General features: G+C 52.4%; 1 protein-coding gene across 1 annotated transcript in view; it reads left to right on the top strand.

Annotated features, from left to right (window-relative positions):
* The window catches only part of CUX2 (cut like homeobox 2), a 163,197-nt gene that overhangs the window by 131,962 nt on the left and 12,663 nt on the right, over nt 1-18,572 (top strand). The window contains exons 5-16 of the mRNA XM_087828549.1: nt 7,439-7,573; nt 8,414-8,537; nt 9,249-9,325; nt 10,216-10,282; nt 11,612-11,660; nt 12,110-12,214; nt 14,341-14,532; nt 14,626-14,684; nt 15,185-15,233; nt 15,342-15,441; nt 16,304-16,975; nt 17,749-17,850. Coding sequence (XP_087684675.1) covers nt 7,439-7,573; nt 8,414-8,537; nt 9,249-9,325; nt 10,216-10,282; nt 11,612-11,660; nt 12,110-12,214; nt 14,341-14,532; nt 14,626-14,684; nt 15,185-15,233; nt 15,342-15,441; nt 16,304-16,975; nt 17,749-17,850 — 1,731 coding nt within the window. The remainder of the gene's footprint in view (nt 1-7,438; nt 7,574-8,413; nt 8,538-9,248; nt 9,326-10,215; nt 10,283-11,611; nt 11,661-12,109; nt 12,215-14,340; nt 14,533-14,625; nt 14,685-15,184; nt 15,234-15,341; nt 15,442-16,303; nt 16,976-17,748; nt 17,851-18,572) is intronic.

The following is an 18,572-nucleotide window of genomic DNA, read 5'->3' as shown; positions in this document are numbered from 1 at the left end:
AACCGTGGCAGTCATTGCTATTGGTGGTGTTATTACCATCACCGCCCAGTGCCCCTCTGCACCTGTTTAAGCCAGGAGACCTCCTGACACAACCAGCCCTGGCAGGGGAGGGAAGAAAGGGTGAAGGGACGCACCCCATCTGCTATCACAAAACTAAGCTTAAAGGATCAAAGTTACTCGCACTGCCTCCGTCGCCATCGATAGCTTGTGCCTCCCACCCACACAGGAGCCCAGAGCCGGGGCCCAGATGGGAGAAGGCTTCTGTCTCGGAGTATTTTGGAGGGGCGCATGCATACTTCTGCATATATGTGTTTCTAAGCAGCCTCTCGGACAGCCTTTATGGTCCTAGCTTTCCCAAAAAAGCTCCGATGCCACTTTCCTTCAGATGGACACAGTGGGAGGAATGAGACAGCTTCTCCTAGATTCCTGACTCCCCCCCAACTCTGTAGACCCTTTTTAAAAAAAAATACCAACAGCATCAGCTAGCGGTGGAAGATGGAATAGATGTTTTACCCACCTTGTCCGACAGTGCCTTTGGAAAGCCTGGTGTGGTATTAAAATATTATAAATTCATTGGCAGTGTTCTCTAGGGGTTTAGCTCCAATGTAAGCAAAGTGAAACAGTCATTTTATTAAGCAGTTTATGCATAGAGAGCAGGTTGATGGCTGTGAGACAAGGCCCTCTGCCTCCGGACAGTGTCCCCTCCCCACACGCCTGCCAGGACCTGCCACCTACCTCGGTGGTTCCTGTTTGATTTTCCATGTCTGCCAACGTGCTCAATTAATGCAAGAGATCTATTATAGTCAAACACCTCTGATGTGGGGTCCACTGTTTTTGGCGGTTTTATTAAGCTGGATCTCAGGCCGCTTGATTCCTCTGCCACTGCCCTTGTCTGTGTATCGACTGCTGTATGTTGCAGGAGTGAAGTGGGAGAAATGTAAGTCCCCTCATGGCTCCGGGCAGCTGCAGGGCTCGGCTGAAAGGCTTCAGTGGAAGTGCTGAGCCCGGCAGAAACCTGGGCTCCCTGTCTCCAGACGAAGAGCTGCAGGGATATGCTGCCATTTCTCCTGACACCCGGGCGAGGCTTGCCCAACACGGATCACTTTGGAGATTGGTGACTCCACAGGACCCAGCACTTCCCCAAGTGGGGTCACCTGACATAGGGAGCAGCCTCTGTGTACCTGGCGCAAAACGGAAACTATGAACACACTGTGTGCCTGGTGTCACCTTTCCGGTTCTCTCCTACACCTTCAAAGCCAGCATCCCACCTTCACTCTCTCTAACTCTAACCGCCTTCCGTCTGCAACCTTAATACCTCTTCCATGTAACATAACATTCACAGGTTCTGAGAGTCAGGACGGGACATCTAGGGGGGCATTATTCTGCCCCCAACAGAGACACCCCAAGGGAGGACTGAGGATTGAAAGCAAGATTTCCTCGGCAACCTACCGCCAGGCTCTCTGAGAAACCTCTTCCAAACATTTTAAAGATCTTTTGTCATTCTCTCTCTTTCAATTTGTGTTTGTAAGAGCAGCCAGTGACATTTAGCTGATGCATCGAATAATACTGTAGGACAAAGTAAGTGGGAAGCCCTTGATTTGCCAGCCACTGCAGCCAAGCATCTACCTACATGTAATTTGGTAGAACGGTCCAGTAGTCTGGGTGCTAGTAATTTTTTCCCTCCCTGACCCAACTCCTAACAGTGTAGCTCAGGGCTCTGCAAACTTCGCCCGGGTCGGGGGGGGTGGAAAGTGAGCTTGCCCATACCCAGTAACATCTAGGAGTTCTACACTGTGTTGGGGGAGGAACTAGAGTAGAAAATGACCAGGGAAGTGAGTGACCACCATTGCTGTGCACTTTTCAGAGCAGGGACCCTACTCAATCTCCAGCCTAATTCCTCAGTAGTTGGAGAAGATGGAAATGTAGGAGGATCAGAGCCCAGGACATGCTGTTCCTTGTATAGAACAGGCTTATCTCCCTGGACAACAGGTGAGATGGGTGCAGCATGAGGGAAGTGGGCTAGACTTAAGTGAGCACTTCCTTCTCTGAGACTGGAGTCTCGGCATTTCCTCAGTCCTGCCTTTCTCACAGTTTGTACCCAGTTACCACATGTTATGGGTTGAATCATGTCCCCCATGGTACCTGTGAATGTTACCTTATTTGGAAATAGGGTATTTGCAAATGTAATCAAGATAAAAGGAGGTCATTAGGGTGGACCCTAATCCAGTATGGCTGGTGTCCTTGTAAGTAGGAGAGAGAAACACATACACAGAGGAGAAGGCTATGTGATGATGGAGGCAGAGATTGAAATGATGAGGCTACAAGCCGAGGATGCCAGCAACACCAGAAGCTGGGAGAGAGGCATGGAAAAGATGGAGGAGCTTGGCTCTGCCCACACCTTGACTTTGGACCTCTAGCTTCCAGAGCACAGTATATGAGTTTTCTAGGGCTTCCATGCCAAATTACCACAAACTGGGTGGTTTAAAACAATGGAAATGCATTCTATCAGTTCTGGAGGCCAGAAGCCCAGAATGGAGGTGTTGGCAGAGCTGGTTCATTCCAGAGGCTCTGAGGGAGTCGCTTCCAACCTGATGCTCCGAGAGGCAAAAGGGGAGTCGTGTTGGTTTGGGTCCTCTGGAAGCAGACAGACACCAAGATAGCATTTGATGTACAGGAGATTTATTGGGGGGCTGCTTGTGAAGAATGAAGAAGAGGCAGGGAGAGCCTTCAGATGGCAATGCTGGTCTGACACCAGGGAAGGGAGAGGGGAAAGGAGGGACGGTGGGTAGGGGGAACCTCAGGCAGCAGTGCAGCTCTGAGAAAGTCTTACACAGGGCGACGGGGAACCCCAAAGCAGGATGTGCTGGTCTGCTCAGGCTGCTATAACACCCAACCACAGACCAGGGGCAGGGAGCTTAAACAACAGAAATGTATTTCTCACAGTTCTGGAGGCTGAAAGTCCAGGATCAAGGTACCAACAAGGTTGATTTCTGGTGAGAGCTCTCTCCCTGGCTTGCAGGTGGCTGCCTCCTTGCTGTGTTCTCACATGGCCTTTCCTCTGTGTACATAGAGAGAGTGAACTCCCGTGTCTCTTCCTGTTCTTACAAGGACACCAGTCCTGTCAGATTAGGATGCCACCCTATGACCTCATTTAACCCCAATTACCTCTTTGAAGACCGTATCTCCAAACATAGTCACATCAGGGGTTAGGGATTCGACATACGGATTTGGGGGGACACGTTCCAGTCTATAATACAGGGGTTGCCTGTTCCAGCATTGGCAGGACTGACCCTCTTGCTCCTGTCATCTTAGTCGTTGGCTGGGAGCAGCCCAGATGAGTGAATACCTCAGTGGATCCGAAGGTGCAGCACCTGGAAGCAGGCAGCCACCACCTCCTCATAGGAGGTTCTCGCTCGGAGGAAGAGCTGGGGGCACGTTCCACTGCTGCCATGTGTAATAGAAATAGGAACAAGGGCAGTGCACACTCAGAGCCTGCTGCTGCTGCCCCCTGCCATGGGGGCTCAGCGTGCTCCTGGGACCCTGCACACCCTGTGCAATAGATCCTCTCGTCCTCCCCATTCTACTGATGGGGAAACTGAGGCTCGGGAGGTGTCCCAGCCAGGCCCCCACCCCTTTATCTGAGGGTGGCTTTGGGAATTTGGAGGATTCACAAGCTTTGCACTTCTTGTGTCAAGTTCAGCTGTGAAGCTGTTTAATAATCACCTTCCCTGAGCATCCGTCTCTGAGGGGTAGGTCCAGGGCCAAAGCGCTCATTTCAGCAGGACTCCACCCCTACCTGATGACATCCAATGTTGATTGCGTGCCTGGATACATTTATAATAGGAATTCGAGCCCAGAGCCCAGTGGGGTCTGGTGCTTTGTCCAAGGTAGCATAGCAAGCCAGGGGCAAGGCCAGGAACAGAGCCCTCAGTCTTGTACTCCTGGCCTAATAGTAAGAAATCCCCCTGCCCTGCCTGGGTTCCCACCTCTGCCACTGTTGAGCTAGGTGACCTTGGGCACATGGCACCTTTTCTCTGGGCCTTCATTTCCTTATCTGGAAAATGGAGATAGCAGCATCTGCCTTACCAAGCTTTACCTTTACACGGGCCCTGTGCCTCAGTGGCCCCATCTATAAAACAGGGAAACGACAATACCTACCTCACAGTGTTGTGGTGAAGATTGAATGAATTCTAAAATGTTTAAAGTACTGGCTGTTAGGATTCGCCATAGCCTGACATTGGCTGAGTCATCTGAACCCCTCTCCCCACTCCCTCAAATTGGGGAGCCAGGAGGCAGTATAGTGTGGAAAGAAGAGGCCCAAGAGCCATCTTGGCCCTGCTGCCAACTTGTGGGAAGACCCCACTTTTCCCCATCTGTGCTCTGGGTGGGGTGTGCTGGACAGATTAGCCTGATAGGTCCCTCCCAGCTGTGACTTTATTAGCTGAAGTCTGTGGGTCCCAGAGTGGAGTTCAAAGCAGGACTATTGGATTCTGGGACTCCCAGGGACTGATGAGGATATGTGAGGCTGTACCCTGTCCCGAGATTTCACGGAGGTCACCATGTAGACAGCTGGCCCCCAGAACACCACGCCACCAGGAATGCTGCCTCCTCTCAGCAGTCAACCCTTAGCAAGCCCTACTATGTACCTAGCACCGTGCAGTCTCTATACATGTTCTTTCACCCAATCCTTGCACACACTCTACATGTGGGGCCCCATTTTACAGGTGAGAAAGTGAAGGTTCTAACTGTCCAAAGGTCCTTAACTCATACTGCCTCTCTCATTATCTTTCTTAATCTTCCAATAATAGTTTCTGGGAAGTAGGCACTGTTATATTTTTCTCACTTTATAAAATAGGGAAACTGAGGCTCAAGGCCCCAAGGGATTTGCACCCAGAGCTAGACTTCAGATTCTGTGAGCTTAACCACCATGTTCTACCCCGTTACCAGCAAATGAAGGGGGAAAGACAGAGCCTTGGAACCTGCTGAACCTGTATTGAGTGTCTGTGCAACCCCACTCCTCCAGCCTCTCCGGAGCCACCTGGGGTTCAGCTTCCCCTCTACAGAGCGCACAAGGCAGCACCCAGTGATCTGCAGGGCCTTCAAGCAGAACGAAAAGTCAATCCCTGACCCCTGGAACATCCTTTATCACTCGGGTGTAAGCTTTTGGCTTGGACGGGCTCACCACCAGGCAGCACTCGAGCCACAAGCTGGATCTTTCCCACCACCTTGGAACCGCAGCGAGCCGTCTGTGGCTGCTCAGAGCAGCACCCTCCCATGTTCATCTAGCTTCCCTGACCCTGGCAAGTGCCCGTCGCCTTTTTCTCCCTTTCTCAAAACCCAGGACACAATAGGAAGCGTTTCCTTGAACTTATTAAAAAATCCAGACTTGTAAATTAATTTGTCCATGTTGTACAAAGGCAGTGCAGATGAACTCATTAGCATGCACACAACAAATAATTATAGATGAATTTTTAGCTGGCCTGCCTAATGCGCGCGCTGGGTTAATTATGTCAATGTATAATTACAGCAGCCCGAGGAGGCATGATGGCGCCCCCGCTGAGCAGGCCCGCCTAATGGTGGAGTGCAGAGGGGGTGCTGACAAGAGGAACGACTGGCCTTCCAGCCGCCTTCCCACACACCTCCTCCCTCGGCACGCACTCCCATTGCCCAAGCCTCCCATCACTTAAACAGGTGGGAGGAGAGGGACCTTGTTCCAGCCGGACCTGAAGGCCCAGGGTAGGCACTACCCCATTTCTTCCATCAGCAAATATTTATTGGGAACTGTGTGTCCATCCACAGGGCGTCGAGTGAAGGAGCAAAAACAGATGCAGTCCTGTGCCTGCCTTGTGGAGTTTCAGTCTGGTGTGCATTAGTTAGGTGGACTTGCTAATCAATGAAAATTATAAGTACAATGAATGCTGTGGAGGAGAGGTGCAGGCAGCTGGGAGAGCTCATATCAGAGGATTGATTGGTCAAGAAAGGCTTCCTGGAAGAAGTGGCATTTGAGGCACAAAGACAAATCAGCATTTAAGTCAGCACAGAGACTTAAATGAGTCTTTTGCCAAGGTCACACAGCAATCCCAAGAAGCAAGTATGAATTTGACTAGGACCCAGGGATCTGTCTCCGGGGTCCATGCTCTTAATCCTTCTACTCCTCAGCAGAGAGCAGTGCTCAAGCAGATGCTAGCAGGAGACCCCTGTGGAAGGACGAGAAAGAGTGAGGACTCCTGTGCTTTTAAAAGGACTGTGGACCGGACCCAGGCCTCTCGATCTGGAGTGAGGAGGCCCTGGCTCTTCTGGGCCCCCATGAACACTCGCCTGAGCTGCCGGGGTGGAAATATCCACACCACTTTGTGGCATCAGAGAAAGAGACCCGATTCAAATCTCACCTCCACTCTTGAGCAAGTTACCTGGCTTCTCTGAGCCTCAGTTTCCTCATCTGTGAAAATGAGCTGGATCCAAGCAGCCTCCAGGGAATGCTGGGAGCATCATGGAGCCCATTCCCATGACAGGCTTTGTAACCTGGAAATTGCCACACCAACCTCTGGTATTATCCAGGTGTTCTTAGGTGGGAACTGGGCAAAGCCATCTGGAAGAAAAGGTGCTGGATTCGAGATGTGAAGAAAGAAAGTACTCGCTAGGTGACAGATGGAGAGGGAACAGAATTCCAGGCAGAAGGACCTGCACATTCCTCACTTTTTAGCTATTGGGAAATGGGGAGGCATCTAACATCCAGGTGTGCACATCCAGAAAAGCCATTATTTAATTACCCCACATGTCAAAAATGATGGTATGTTAGTCCAGGTCCACTGAGAAGCACCCCAAGGATTCTATGTGCAAGGATGCTACTGGGGAAACGCAGGTGAAGGAAAATAGGGAGGGAGCTGGGAGAACTGGGTGGAAGAGGCAGACCCCGCACAGCCTGAGGAAGTGCTGGGCAAGGCCTTGAGGGAGTTCTGTGCCCTATGAGCAGTCCCATGTCCCCAGGAGCAGGTCCAACTCTGTCTTTGCTGCCTTCAAGCCTTGTCTGGAGAGGCTTGTGAGAAGGCTGGTCTCAGACCGGTGGATTTCAGAACGGGTCCTTGCTCAGTGACGTTCCCTGTGGTTGGAGGCATGCAAGACACAGTCTCATGGCTGCCACAGATGGCATCGTAGAATTTGGAAAATGCACTTATGGTGACAGTTATTATTACTGTTCCCAGCTGTGCATGATACCCATGCCCATGGGGATAGCACACATTCCCCTGAGCTGGTGCCTGGAAAATGCTGCTCCCTCATAAAGCAGAAAATCCATGTTGCTCCCTTAGGCCATCAGAGCAACTCCAGGCAGCTCCTATGGGTTGTCCCCCCACCCCAGCTCCCCACTAGGTCCCACAGCCTCAGCCTGGGCATCCCTCAGCCCCCAGGGCCCTCACCACGCATCCTCCTCTCTCTGCAGACCCTGTGCCTGTATTTGAGGCGACGCGCAGCCTAGACGACAGACTGCAGCCCCCCAGCTTCAACCCCATCGGGCAGCCTCGGCGAGACCTCCACACTTCGTGGAAGAGGCACCCCGAGCTCCTCAGCCCTAAAGGTATTGATAAGGCCTTCACGGGATGTCCATAACAAACTGGTCTGTGGATCTTTGACAGCCAAACTCTCCCCCTAAAACAAATCCCGTGCCAAAGACATGCACTGACCCCTGGGATGGGCCGCATGGAGCCTGCAAAGGTGGACCTAACATGGGCCCTGCCCTGGGCACCTGCAGTGAGCCAAGTGATAATTGTGGGGAGGGGAGAACAGTGTGGTGGTTCCTCAGTGAGTTAAACTTTGAGTTACCCCGTTACAGCACTATTCACAATGGCCAAATGGTGGGAACCACCCAAATGTCCATCAGCTGATGAATGGAAAAGCAAAATGTGGCATATCCAAAAAATGGAATATTGCTCAGCCATAAAAAGGAATGGAGGTCTGCTACATGCTACAACTTGGATGGACCTTGAAAACATTATAAGGGAAAGAAGCCAGTCACAAAAGGATATACATCATGATTCTTTTTATATGAAATGTCCAGAATATCTAGATCCATAGAGGTAGAAAGCAGGACTGGTGTTTGCCAGGGGCTGGGGAGTGACTGCTTAATGGGGACAGGTTTCCTTTTCTGGTGGTGACAGTGTTATGGAATTAGTGGTAATGGCTGTACAATATTGTGAATACACTAAATGTCACCAAATTGTAAACTTTAAAAATGGTGAATTTTATGTTAAACCCTGCTGACCTCGGTGACAGAAGGTCCCAACAGCTGTACTCTCTCCAACACTGCATGTGGGAAATTGATTCTTCTTACAATTGATCGATCTGGTTTGCAGAAAGTGGCTCTGGCTGTCACACCACTCTCAGCAATGGGTATTTTTCCATCTTTTTCTTTCTCCAGAGCAGAGAGAGGGGACGTCTCCAGCCGGGCCCACGCTGACCGAGGGGAGCCGCCTCCCGGGCATTCCCAGCAAAGCCCTCCTGACAGAAACTTTGCTGCAGAGAAATGAGGCAGAGAAACAAAAGTGAGTGGGGGAGGGACCAGGAAAGTCACCCCTTCCCAGGACAACTGGGGAATCCAGATATAGGTGATGAAGACATAGGCCTGAGTTTGAGCTCCATCTCAGCAGCTCAGTGGCCAGCCCTGGGCAGGTCACATCACCTCTCTGAGCTTCATTTTCCCCATCTGGAAAATGGGGCTAATGGTGATGTATTACTCAAGGTTCTCCAAAGAAACAAGAACCAGTAGGATTTTTTTTTTCCAATTAATTAAGAGATGTATTTCAAGGACTTAAGTCACACAATTGGGGCTGGCAAGTCAGTTGGTAGAGCTGGCCAGCAGGCTGGGAACTGTCCATCAGGAGTCAGTGTTGCAGTCTTGAAGCAGAACTACTTCTTCCTCAGCTTTGTTCAGACCCATCAGAAACCCCATTTATGGACCAGGAAACTGGGGCACAGAGAGGCAAGGTTGCTGGCTGCCGTAGCCCCCCAAAAATGCTGCCAGAATCTTAAGTGGGCCAGCCATAATGGGGGCCACACACATGTCAGCAAAACAGTAGGGCAGCTAAATGCCGGAATGTCGAGTTTAAGGACATGCGTTGCATTGTGTTGTGTTTAAGACAGAAGTGCAGGTTACAGGGAGTGGGCAAGGGGATAGGAAATGGGTGGGGCCCAGGGAAGGCCCATTCACACTGATATGAGCAGAGCTGGTGTGAGCAGGCCCGGTCTCTCCGCAGGGGCCTTCAAGAAGTACAAATCACTCTGGCAGCCAGACTGGGGGAGGCAGAGGAAAAGATCAAGGTCTTACATTCAGGTATGTATGTGGCACATGGCCCCAGCCCTCATATAACACTCTGGCGCTGTCAGACCAGGAGGAGGTGGCAGAGGGGGTGCTGACACTATGAACACAGGCTCAGGTATTTCAGAATCAAAAGGGCAAGAAGGGAGTTTGAGAAGGGGATGGAGAGAAACTTATATTACCCAGCAGGGGTCTGAGCCCCTGTCCCTGGACGCCATACTACTTTGGAGAGAAGGTTTGAGATAAAATTAGAATAGGAGTGGCAAACATAGCGCCTTCAGCTTCCCAGCACACAACCAAGCTGATCAAGCTAGGGAAGGCAGTAGGGAAGGGTGGGGTCTGGGACAAACTGGAGAACCCAGCCTTATCTATAGAGGTGGCCCCTACTGAGCACTAGCCAGGCACTGCCTTATGGCCTAGTGTGGTCAATCCCTTCAATTTTCCTAGAGAAATCCGAAATCTGGAATTTTATGAGAAATCCCTCATTTATTATAATATACTTGTAACTGTTGACTTTGTTATTCCTTCCTGTCCCCCTCACCTGCCAGGTCTGGACCTCAAGTGGGTGAGCTGTGGTAGATGGTCCTATCCTGAAGTGACCTAAGGATGCTGGAGGGCTCAGGGGAGAGGCCATGGGACAGACAGCCCTCCTGCCCACCTGGGTCCTCTGAGATTTATAGAGGGTCATTTCATCTGCCCTCCCCACCCCAGCCTCCCTGTCTACCTCCCACCAGCTTGAAGCCCCTCTAGGGGCAGAAAACTCACTACCTGTCACCAGTTCTAACCAAAAGAAAGGTCTTCCCTCATTACCCTAGACCTTATTCTTCCTTCCAGGCCCCGCAGGAGTGGGTTCCATTCCCCCCTGGGGATGGGCAGCCTCACCCTGGCTCTTTACTTTTTCCTAGCGTTAAAGGCCACCCAGACAGAGCTGCTGGAGCTGCGGCGGAAATACGATGAGGAGGCGGCTTCCAAGTAAGTGAACACCCTGCTGAGGTATGCCTCCTCCTTCTGACCCTTCCAGACCTGCCCCCTCCCTTTAACCCTCCTAAATCTGCCCCCTCCCTCAAACCCTCCCAAACGTGCCTCCTCTTTCTGACTCTGCCCAGGTACCCATTTTATTAAGAACCCCCTGCTCCCCACCCCCAGAGGCACACAGCTATTCACTGGTCATTGTTGTGCCATTATGCCCCACAGACTATAAATGGCATTCTGGGTTGCAGGCTGAGCAGGGTCTGCTGGCCAGGGGCCTGTGCCTCACCCCAGCCTCCTGGGGCTTTCCCAATTCCCCAGTTCCACAGCCCCACCCTTGGGGCCAAGTGTCATTCACTTAAATTGCTCTGTACTCAGTGTTTCTTCAGGACTTAAGATATCACTTATTCCACAAACACTTATTTAGTGCTTACTATTTACCCAGTGCTGTGCTGGGGCCCTGAAAGAAATACTAGAACATGGCCCTGGCAGATACTGACTGATGTACAGTGATAAATTCATTCATTCACAGACACCACTGAGCAGTTACTGAATGTCCAGCCCTTTTCTGGGCACAGGGTACATGCTGTGGAGGGAAGAACTGGGAACAGCAAGAGGGAATAACGGGGAGGTGGGTTCTGTCAGTCCCAGGTAGTCAGGGAGGACTTCACTGAAGAGATGACTTTCAGATCGAGACCTAAGAAATGAGCAGGAGATGGTCGTATGAAGAACGCCAAGAAGGGTGTCCTGGACAGTTGGAGGGGCTTGCGCAGAAGAGGGCCCTAAAGGGGTGTGAAGCACATGTGTGACTTGTAGTCACCAAATGCTCCCCACAGGCCTCCTGTGGCCCCCACCCCACACCAGGTAGAGGGGCAGCCACAGTGGAGGAGGCCTGTTCTGACTCTTAGGTTCCATAGGGAGGAGGGCAGCAAAATAAACAGATGACCTCCATGGGGGAGTATAGAGGGCGCCTAGGACAACACCTTGGAGCTGGGTTTTAAGCTGAAGCCTGTTCTCTTGAGGGTTGCATTCCAGGTGGAAGACACAGTGGGGGCCAAGCCTGGGAGGTACAGCTCTGCGGCAGCTTCAGAGAGTAGACCCTGGGGGAGATGAGAGGCCAGGCTGCAGTGCTCAGGCCCCCTTCCCATTTCCCCACAACTTGAGTTTTTTTCACCCCAGCCTGGTTTTTCCAGTAGAAAAGGTGGAAGGCACCCTCCCAAGCCTTCCATTTCAAGACCCGTGGGTTTGGGCAGGGACTCGGGGTATTATAATAGGCAGGGGTGCTGGTAGTGGCCAGAATCCCTTCCTCAGGGCCTCATCTCTCTGTCTCAGGGCAGATGAAGTCGGCCTGATCATGACCAACCTGGAGAAAGCTAATCAGGTGAGGAGTCCTGTGCTGGGGGCTCATTTTGCATGTGGTGGGGGTGTCAGGCCAGGCCGGGAGGACAGGGCTACGCTCAATCTGTATTTCCTGGACTACATGCCATGCAGAGTCAAACTCACCTTCTGACCAGCCAGGCCTGAAGTTTTCTTGGCAGACAGACGTGGCCTGGAAGTGTATGAAAACTTGCTCGTCCCATAAAGACAGCATCTTCCTTCCTGCCCTTGTGGATTGGGAATGTTCTGACTCCTCTTGGAATCCTGAGTACCCTGGGGGAACCAGAAGCCAAGTCAAGGGTCCAAGACCCCAAAAATAGGACCCTGGGCCCTCAGAGCCCTGCCTGCCCAGCCCGTGCCTGAGATGATGCAGAGAGATGATGTTGGGCCACGGTGACATCCAGTCTGGCCCCACTCACCTCTTAACCACACTTTTCCCTTTCTGCTCTCCAGAGAGCTGAGGCTGCCCAACGGGAGGTGGAGAGTCTTCGGGAACAACTCGCCTCTGTCAACAGCTCCATCCGCCTAGCCTGCTGCTCCCCCCAGGGCCCTGGTGGGGTAAGGATGGTGGGAGAGCCAGAGGGAAAGGTTGGCAGAGGCCATGTTTGTGGGTATGAATATGTAGGTTGATTGTGTGCATCTCTGAAATTGTGCGCATGGATGTATTGGGTTTCTATGTGCTTACAGTGAGTGTAGCATCTTAATTGCCAAGGTCACTGTGTAAAACATAATTACTACAACTTGCTTTAACAGCTAAGGGTAAAAATACAGCCCCAGCTCTCTTTTAACTTTTCATCTCAAGCTTCCATATACCCCGATTAACTGGAAGTCCAGTGTCTTCCTTTGAAAGTCCCCTTACCCCCATTACATGTAAAGTACCTAAAATAGTATTTGGCTCAGTCTTTGCTCTGTAAATATTTGATGCTACTACTATTATTATTATTAGTGTGGTTTTGGTGTGTCTGGGGTTTTGCCCACAAGAGCATGTAGTCTTTTTGAGCACATACATGTCTATGTGTCTGGTGATGTCCACATGAGTGTGCCTTGATGCTTGTGTATTTCTGTGTGTGTGCATGTCAGCATTAGTTAGGCAGGTATGTGTGTCAGTGTGTGCTGTGGCTCTAGCTGTGTCCACCTGTGTCTGTGTCCCAGGAGGCAGTGTGTGTGTGTGTCGAAGTGCCTAGATGTCTGCACAACACAGAGAGTGAACACAAGAGAGACAGAGAGCGGGAGCTCATGATGCCTAAGAGAGAATTTGCTGATGGTTCTTAATTAACCCCCATGGAACCCAGCAAATGCCTGTGCTAATCAGCCACTGGGAACTTGGCTGGTTTGGGGGAGGGGGGAGCACAACAGTGGTGCTCGATGCTAATTAATTTAATGTGTTAATGGCATCCGCTTCCTGTTTTAATTGTCATTTATCTCCATGGAAGAATACCCGGGGTTGGCAGTGGTGAGTTTTTGTTTTGTTTTGCTTTGTTTTTGTAATGCGTCTTAGATTCACTTGTGACTGAGCTGAAAATCAGCCTGACTTCAGGTTCCCTCACACAGCAACCTCTTCATCTTCATCCAGGACAAAGGGACCATTTCCTAAAACCTAGAGAAGCAGTAGGGCTTGGAGCTGGAGGTAAATGAGGAGAAGGAAAGGACCATCCCTGATGTGGCCTGTGGCTGCAGGGTCTCAGGGCTAACCCTAACCCTCCTGCCCCGAATGGAAACATCCTGCACCCGGTTTAGAAACCCAGACCTTTGTCTATGCTGTTCCCTCTGCCTGGAACACCCTGTTCCCACCACTTCCTCACCCAGCTAACGACTTTTTTGTTGTTCTTTTTTAACAAACATTTTATTGAAGTATAATATACATAAGGGAAAATGTGCATATTGTAAGTGTACAGCACATTGAATTTTGCACCAGGGATATATCCCATAACCAGCATCTAGAGCGAATAGGACATTCCCAGTCCCCAAGAAGCCCTCTCGTGCCTCCATCCAGGGGCTACTACCCTGACCTTTAAGAACACAGATGGGTTTGCCTGTGTTTGTAGCTGATCTTAATTGAATCACACACACACCTTGGTGTCCAGCTTCTTCGCTCCATGTCATACCTGGGAGAGCCATCCATGTTGTGTTGGCATAGTCGTAGGTTATTCGTTTTCACTGCTGTATAGTATTCCATCTAGGAACATATCACAGTCTATTCACATTCTCTTGTTGGTAGACATTTAGAGCGCGTTTCCAGTTTGAGGCTGTTACAGAGAGGTCTGCTGTGAACATGCATCCTGGTGTCCCAGGGTCTTGGTGCACAGTGGCCTGCATTTCTCCTGCATATAGTGGAAGCATATGTTCCCCTTCAATGGATGCTGCCAAGCAGTCTTCTAAATCACTAATGTGTCCTTGAACTTCATCACAGTTTAGACACATCTTCCCCCAGAAAAATCTTCCCTGATCACTTCCCCTCCCGCATTTTTAGTTTCAAGAGTGGAGGGAAGGGCATTCAGGCTGGTGGGTGCAGCCTGAGCAAAGACCAGGAGGCGGGAAGAGGAAAGCCACGGGCCTGTCAGAGGGGCCCATCACTCTGGGGAGTCAGTACCAGAACCGGAGCACAGATGGGTCTCCCATTTTGTTTGGGACTCAGGGTGGAGAGGCGAGCCCTGTGGCCCCTCAAAGCCACCCTTTGTCCTCAGGATAAGGTGAACTTTGCTCTGTGCTCGGGCCCACGGCTTGAGGCTGCCCTGGCCTCCAAGGACCGGGAAATCCTGCGGCTGCTAAAGGATGTGCAGCATCTCCAGAACTCTCTGCAGGAGCTGGAGGAGGCTTCCGCCAACCAGATTGCTGACCTGGAGCGGCAGCTCACAGCCAAGTCAGAGGCCATCGAGGTAGGTCCTGGGAGGAGGTGAGCAGACGGGAGATGCATGGGGCATCCCCGGGCAGAAGGACAGCCCAGTCTCACTGTCTGTTTGCTCCTCTAGAAGCTCGAAGAGAAGCTCCAGGCACAGTCTGACTATGAAGAAATTAAAACAGAGCTGAGGTACTATGCAGAGTGGGGCTCCACAGACCCCTAGCCCTCTTCCCTGGGGCCACCTGGGCAGGCGGGGAGGGCACTTGGCAGAGTACATCACCTTCCTCCCTCCCGGCACACTCCACTTTGTGGTGCCCTTGTCTCCTCTCCACTGGTACCCTGGGTCATGCTTGGTCCTTTCCCATCACGAGCTGCCTGTAGGAGAACATGCAAAGCAGCCTTGTTGGTGGTGTGACTGGGGGGAGGGGGATGATGCGTTGATCTTATAGATAAGCTCCAGTGGGTGAGTGTGGGAGTCAGCACAGCACCCCTCCTGCTAACATTGAACCAGTACATCAGAACCAGTTCATAAGCTGGCTCCTTAACACCGTTTTTACCATAAGTCCGGTGTAGTGCAGGGTCAGAGGGTGAGGGCAGTTGTTCTCAGCCAGAGGAGATGAGCTGGTGGAAGTGCCTCTCCCCAGGCCACTCCCGGCCAGCGGCCTCACACTACCCACTTTCTCCGGCAGCATCCTGAAAGCCATGAAGCTGGCCTCCAGCACCTGCAGCCTCCCCCAGGTGAGCGTCTTTCCACTCTACCAGCTCCCACCCCCGCCCATGAGGCAGGCTGCCCTGGAGAGCCTTTCAGCAGCCATGCCCCCTCAGCCCGGGCTCTTGTCTCCCCAGAGCCTGTCCAAGCCCGAGGACTCGCTGCTCACAGCGAAGGAGGCCTTCTTCCCTGTACAGAAGTTTCTGCTGGAAAAGCCGGGTCTCCTGGCCAGCCCTGGTAGGCGAGAGGACCTTCTTGGGGCTGAGGGGCCTGGTGGGGCTGCTGTGGGTCTCTGGCCTCCTGCAGGCCCACAGACCACTGCCTTCCACTTAGGAGGAGAGATGGAGAAAGGGGTGCACATTGACTGAGCACCTGCTGTGTGTCTGGCACTGAGCTGGGCACCAGCCACGGCTTAGGCCAGCTGGCAGCTGACCCACAGATGTGCACACACATGCACACACACACTCGAAACACACAGCTCACTCAGACCACCTAAGGCCACCAAAGGCTCCACCCAGCCCCAAGCCTTCATGAGCAGTAGGATGAGGTCTCGAGACCAAGAGGGCATTCACGTCGCACCCCACAGCGAGCGGCTGGAAGTGGCCCACAGACATTGCTGTCTTCCAGACCACCTTCCCAGCCACCTGCCCCGTCTGCCTGCACAGGGGCTCCCCAGCCTTTTAGCTGTGTGGCCCCAGCTGAAGCTCTGCTGCCCTGAAGGATGGGGATTTAAGAATGGGGGAGGGGCTGCTGGCAAAATTGCTGGACGCCTATAGCACTCTCTCCCCACCCCTCTTCTCCCCACTTCCTCTCTCTCTGCCTCTGACTTTCTGTCTCTATGTATGTTTCTCTCTGTCCTTCACTGTCTCTGTCTCCTTTCTATCTCTCTTTCCCTCTGTCTCTGTCTTTCACTTTGTCGTTGCCTGTCTCCCTCCGTCTCTTTCTGAGTCTCACTGTCGGCCTGCCTCTCTCACATGCATGATTTCTCTCATGTAATTTCTCTCTGCCTCTCTTTTTCTGTCTGTCTCTCTTGTTTCTCTTTCTCTGTGTATGTCCCTCATTTCTCTTCATGTCTCTCTCTCCCTCTGTCTGTCTCTAGAGGAGGACCCTTCGGAGGACGATTCCATCAAGGACTCCCTGGGCACTGAGCAGTCCTACCCGTCTCCTTCGCAGCTCCCACCACCAGGGCCAGAAGACCCCCTGTCCCCAGGCCCCGGGCAGCCCCTGCTGGGCCCTAGCCTGTGCCCTGATGGCCCTCGGACTTTCTCGCTGTCCCCCTTCCCTGGCCTGGCTTCAGGAGAGAGACTGGTAGGGGACGCTTTACTGTCTAAGCACATCATGCCCCCGGCTGCCTTCAAAGGAGAGGCAGGCAGCCTGCTGGTGTTTTCCCCGGCCTTCTACGGTGCCAAGCACCCCACAGCCCCTGCCACCCCAGCCTCTGGCCCTGAGCCACCTGGGGGCCTCGAGCCAGCTGATGGTGGGGGGGGCAGCACAGCCGGGGCAGGGGCCGGAGCAGAGGAGGAGCAACTGGACACAGCGGAGATCGCGTTCCAAGTGAAGGAGCAGCTGCTCAAACACAACATCGGGCAACGAGTGTTTGGCCACTACGTTCTGGGGCTGTCGCAGGGCTCAGTCAGCGAGATCCTGGCCCGGCCCAAGCCGTGGCGCAAGCTCACGGTGAAGGGCAAGGAGCCTTTCATCAAGATGAAGCAGTTCCTGTCGGACGAGCAGAACGTGCTGGCTCTGAGAACCATCCAGGTGCGGCAGCGAGGTGAGTGCTGGCTGTGGGCCTTTCCCACCGCCAAGCCCGGGACAAGGCGCTGGCTGGGGTGTGAGAACACAGGCTCTGAGTTCAGAGCCAGGCTCAGTGGCCTCCAGCTGTGTGACCTGAGGCAAGTGGCTTTGCCTTTTAGTGTCTTACTTTCCTCTACTGTAAAATAAGGAAACACATCCTGTTTCCTCCTTCCTGGGGCCTGTGGCTACCCCTATCCCTACCTGGCCCTCATGGGGCAACTCAATAATGGTGGGAAAAGGCTGGGTGTCAGGGACTGCCCTGGCAGCTACCCCCTGAGCACCTCGAAGCCTCAGTTTACCCATCCAAGCGGCCTGAGTGACCACCAACCTTACCAGACATGATTTTTAGGCCAATCCATGTGAAGAGCCCAAGCTCTGACTTCACAAACTCTGCCCTTCACCCATGGGGTGGTCTCAGGCAGCTCACTTTAACTTCCTATCCATCAGCCTCCAAGAGGGGTTAAATGAATAAAGGGCATAGTAACTGCTTGAGAACTGTTAGCTGTGGTGGTAACTGATCATTGTTGTTTTTTATTATTATTTCAAGCCAGAGTCGCTTGTAGGTCCACAGGGTGTCATGTAGACTAGCTCAGCAGTGGTCCTGCTGCACACACTCATGGTCTGGCCCTCACTCTCCTGGCCCTAGTCCTGGCCCTTGGAAGAGGGGCCCAGCCATTCACCCCACCCAGCTCTAGGGACTGACCCCCAGCATGTAGGTCCCCATGACAGATGCCTCCTTGCCTCTCCCAGGCAGTATCACCCCAAGAATCCGCACCCCAGAGACAGGCTCAGATGACGCCATCAAAAGCATCTTGGAGCAGGCCAAGAAGGAGATCGAGTCACAGAAGGGAGGTGAGTATGGCCTGAGGCCTTGGGGGCCTGCTCTGAGCAGGAGGCGGGGCCTCGACCCCTCTTCCCCTGTCGTCCACCCAGAGGGGATTCCAAACAGGTCAGAACCTCTTCACCTCTTGCACAGTCTGCAACCAGGCAGGGTCTCAGCCTGGAAAGCACTGGATCTGCACTATCCAGTATGGAGCCACTACCCACATATGTCTGTATTCATTCAGATTAATTAAAATTCAATAAAATTACAACTTCTTCAGCCTCAGTAGCCATGCTGCACAGGTGACAAGTGGCGGCCGTATGGGACAGCATAACTCAGAATGTCTTCCTCATCACACAGTTCTGACAGCGCTGATCTCGATTATTCTATGTCCTCAATTTTCAGGAGACACAGTGATCAGTATCACACAGGAGCTCGTGAAACACACCGAGGCCTGAGCCTCACCGTGACTGTCAGTCTCACCCTCCTTGCTCCTGTACCTTCTAATTCCCTAGGAGACACTTGTCCATAATCATGCTCATGCTCACCTCCCTAATGCCATTCTCATCCCAGACACCTTTCACCTGGCCAACTCCTCATACTTTATGACAACTGAGACATCAGTTCCTCTAGGAAGCCCCCTCCCCCATCCCTGTACAGATGGATTGGATGCTGCCCCTTTTTGGATCCCCAAAATTATATATATGCTTAGTGCAGTGGAACCACGTTCACCGTAGTGCAAATTCTGGCC

Source organism: Miniopterus natalensis, chromosome 20 (genome assembly GCF_054644295.1).
Source record: "Miniopterus natalensis isolate mMinNat1 chromosome 20, mMinNat1.hap1, whole genome shotgun sequence".
Lineage (NCBI taxonomy): Eukaryota > Metazoa > Chordata > Mammalia > Chiroptera > Miniopteridae > Miniopterus > Miniopterus natalensis.
The sequence above is the reverse complement of the archived record's forward strand: the minus strand, read 5'-3'. Positions and strand labels throughout refer to the sequence as shown.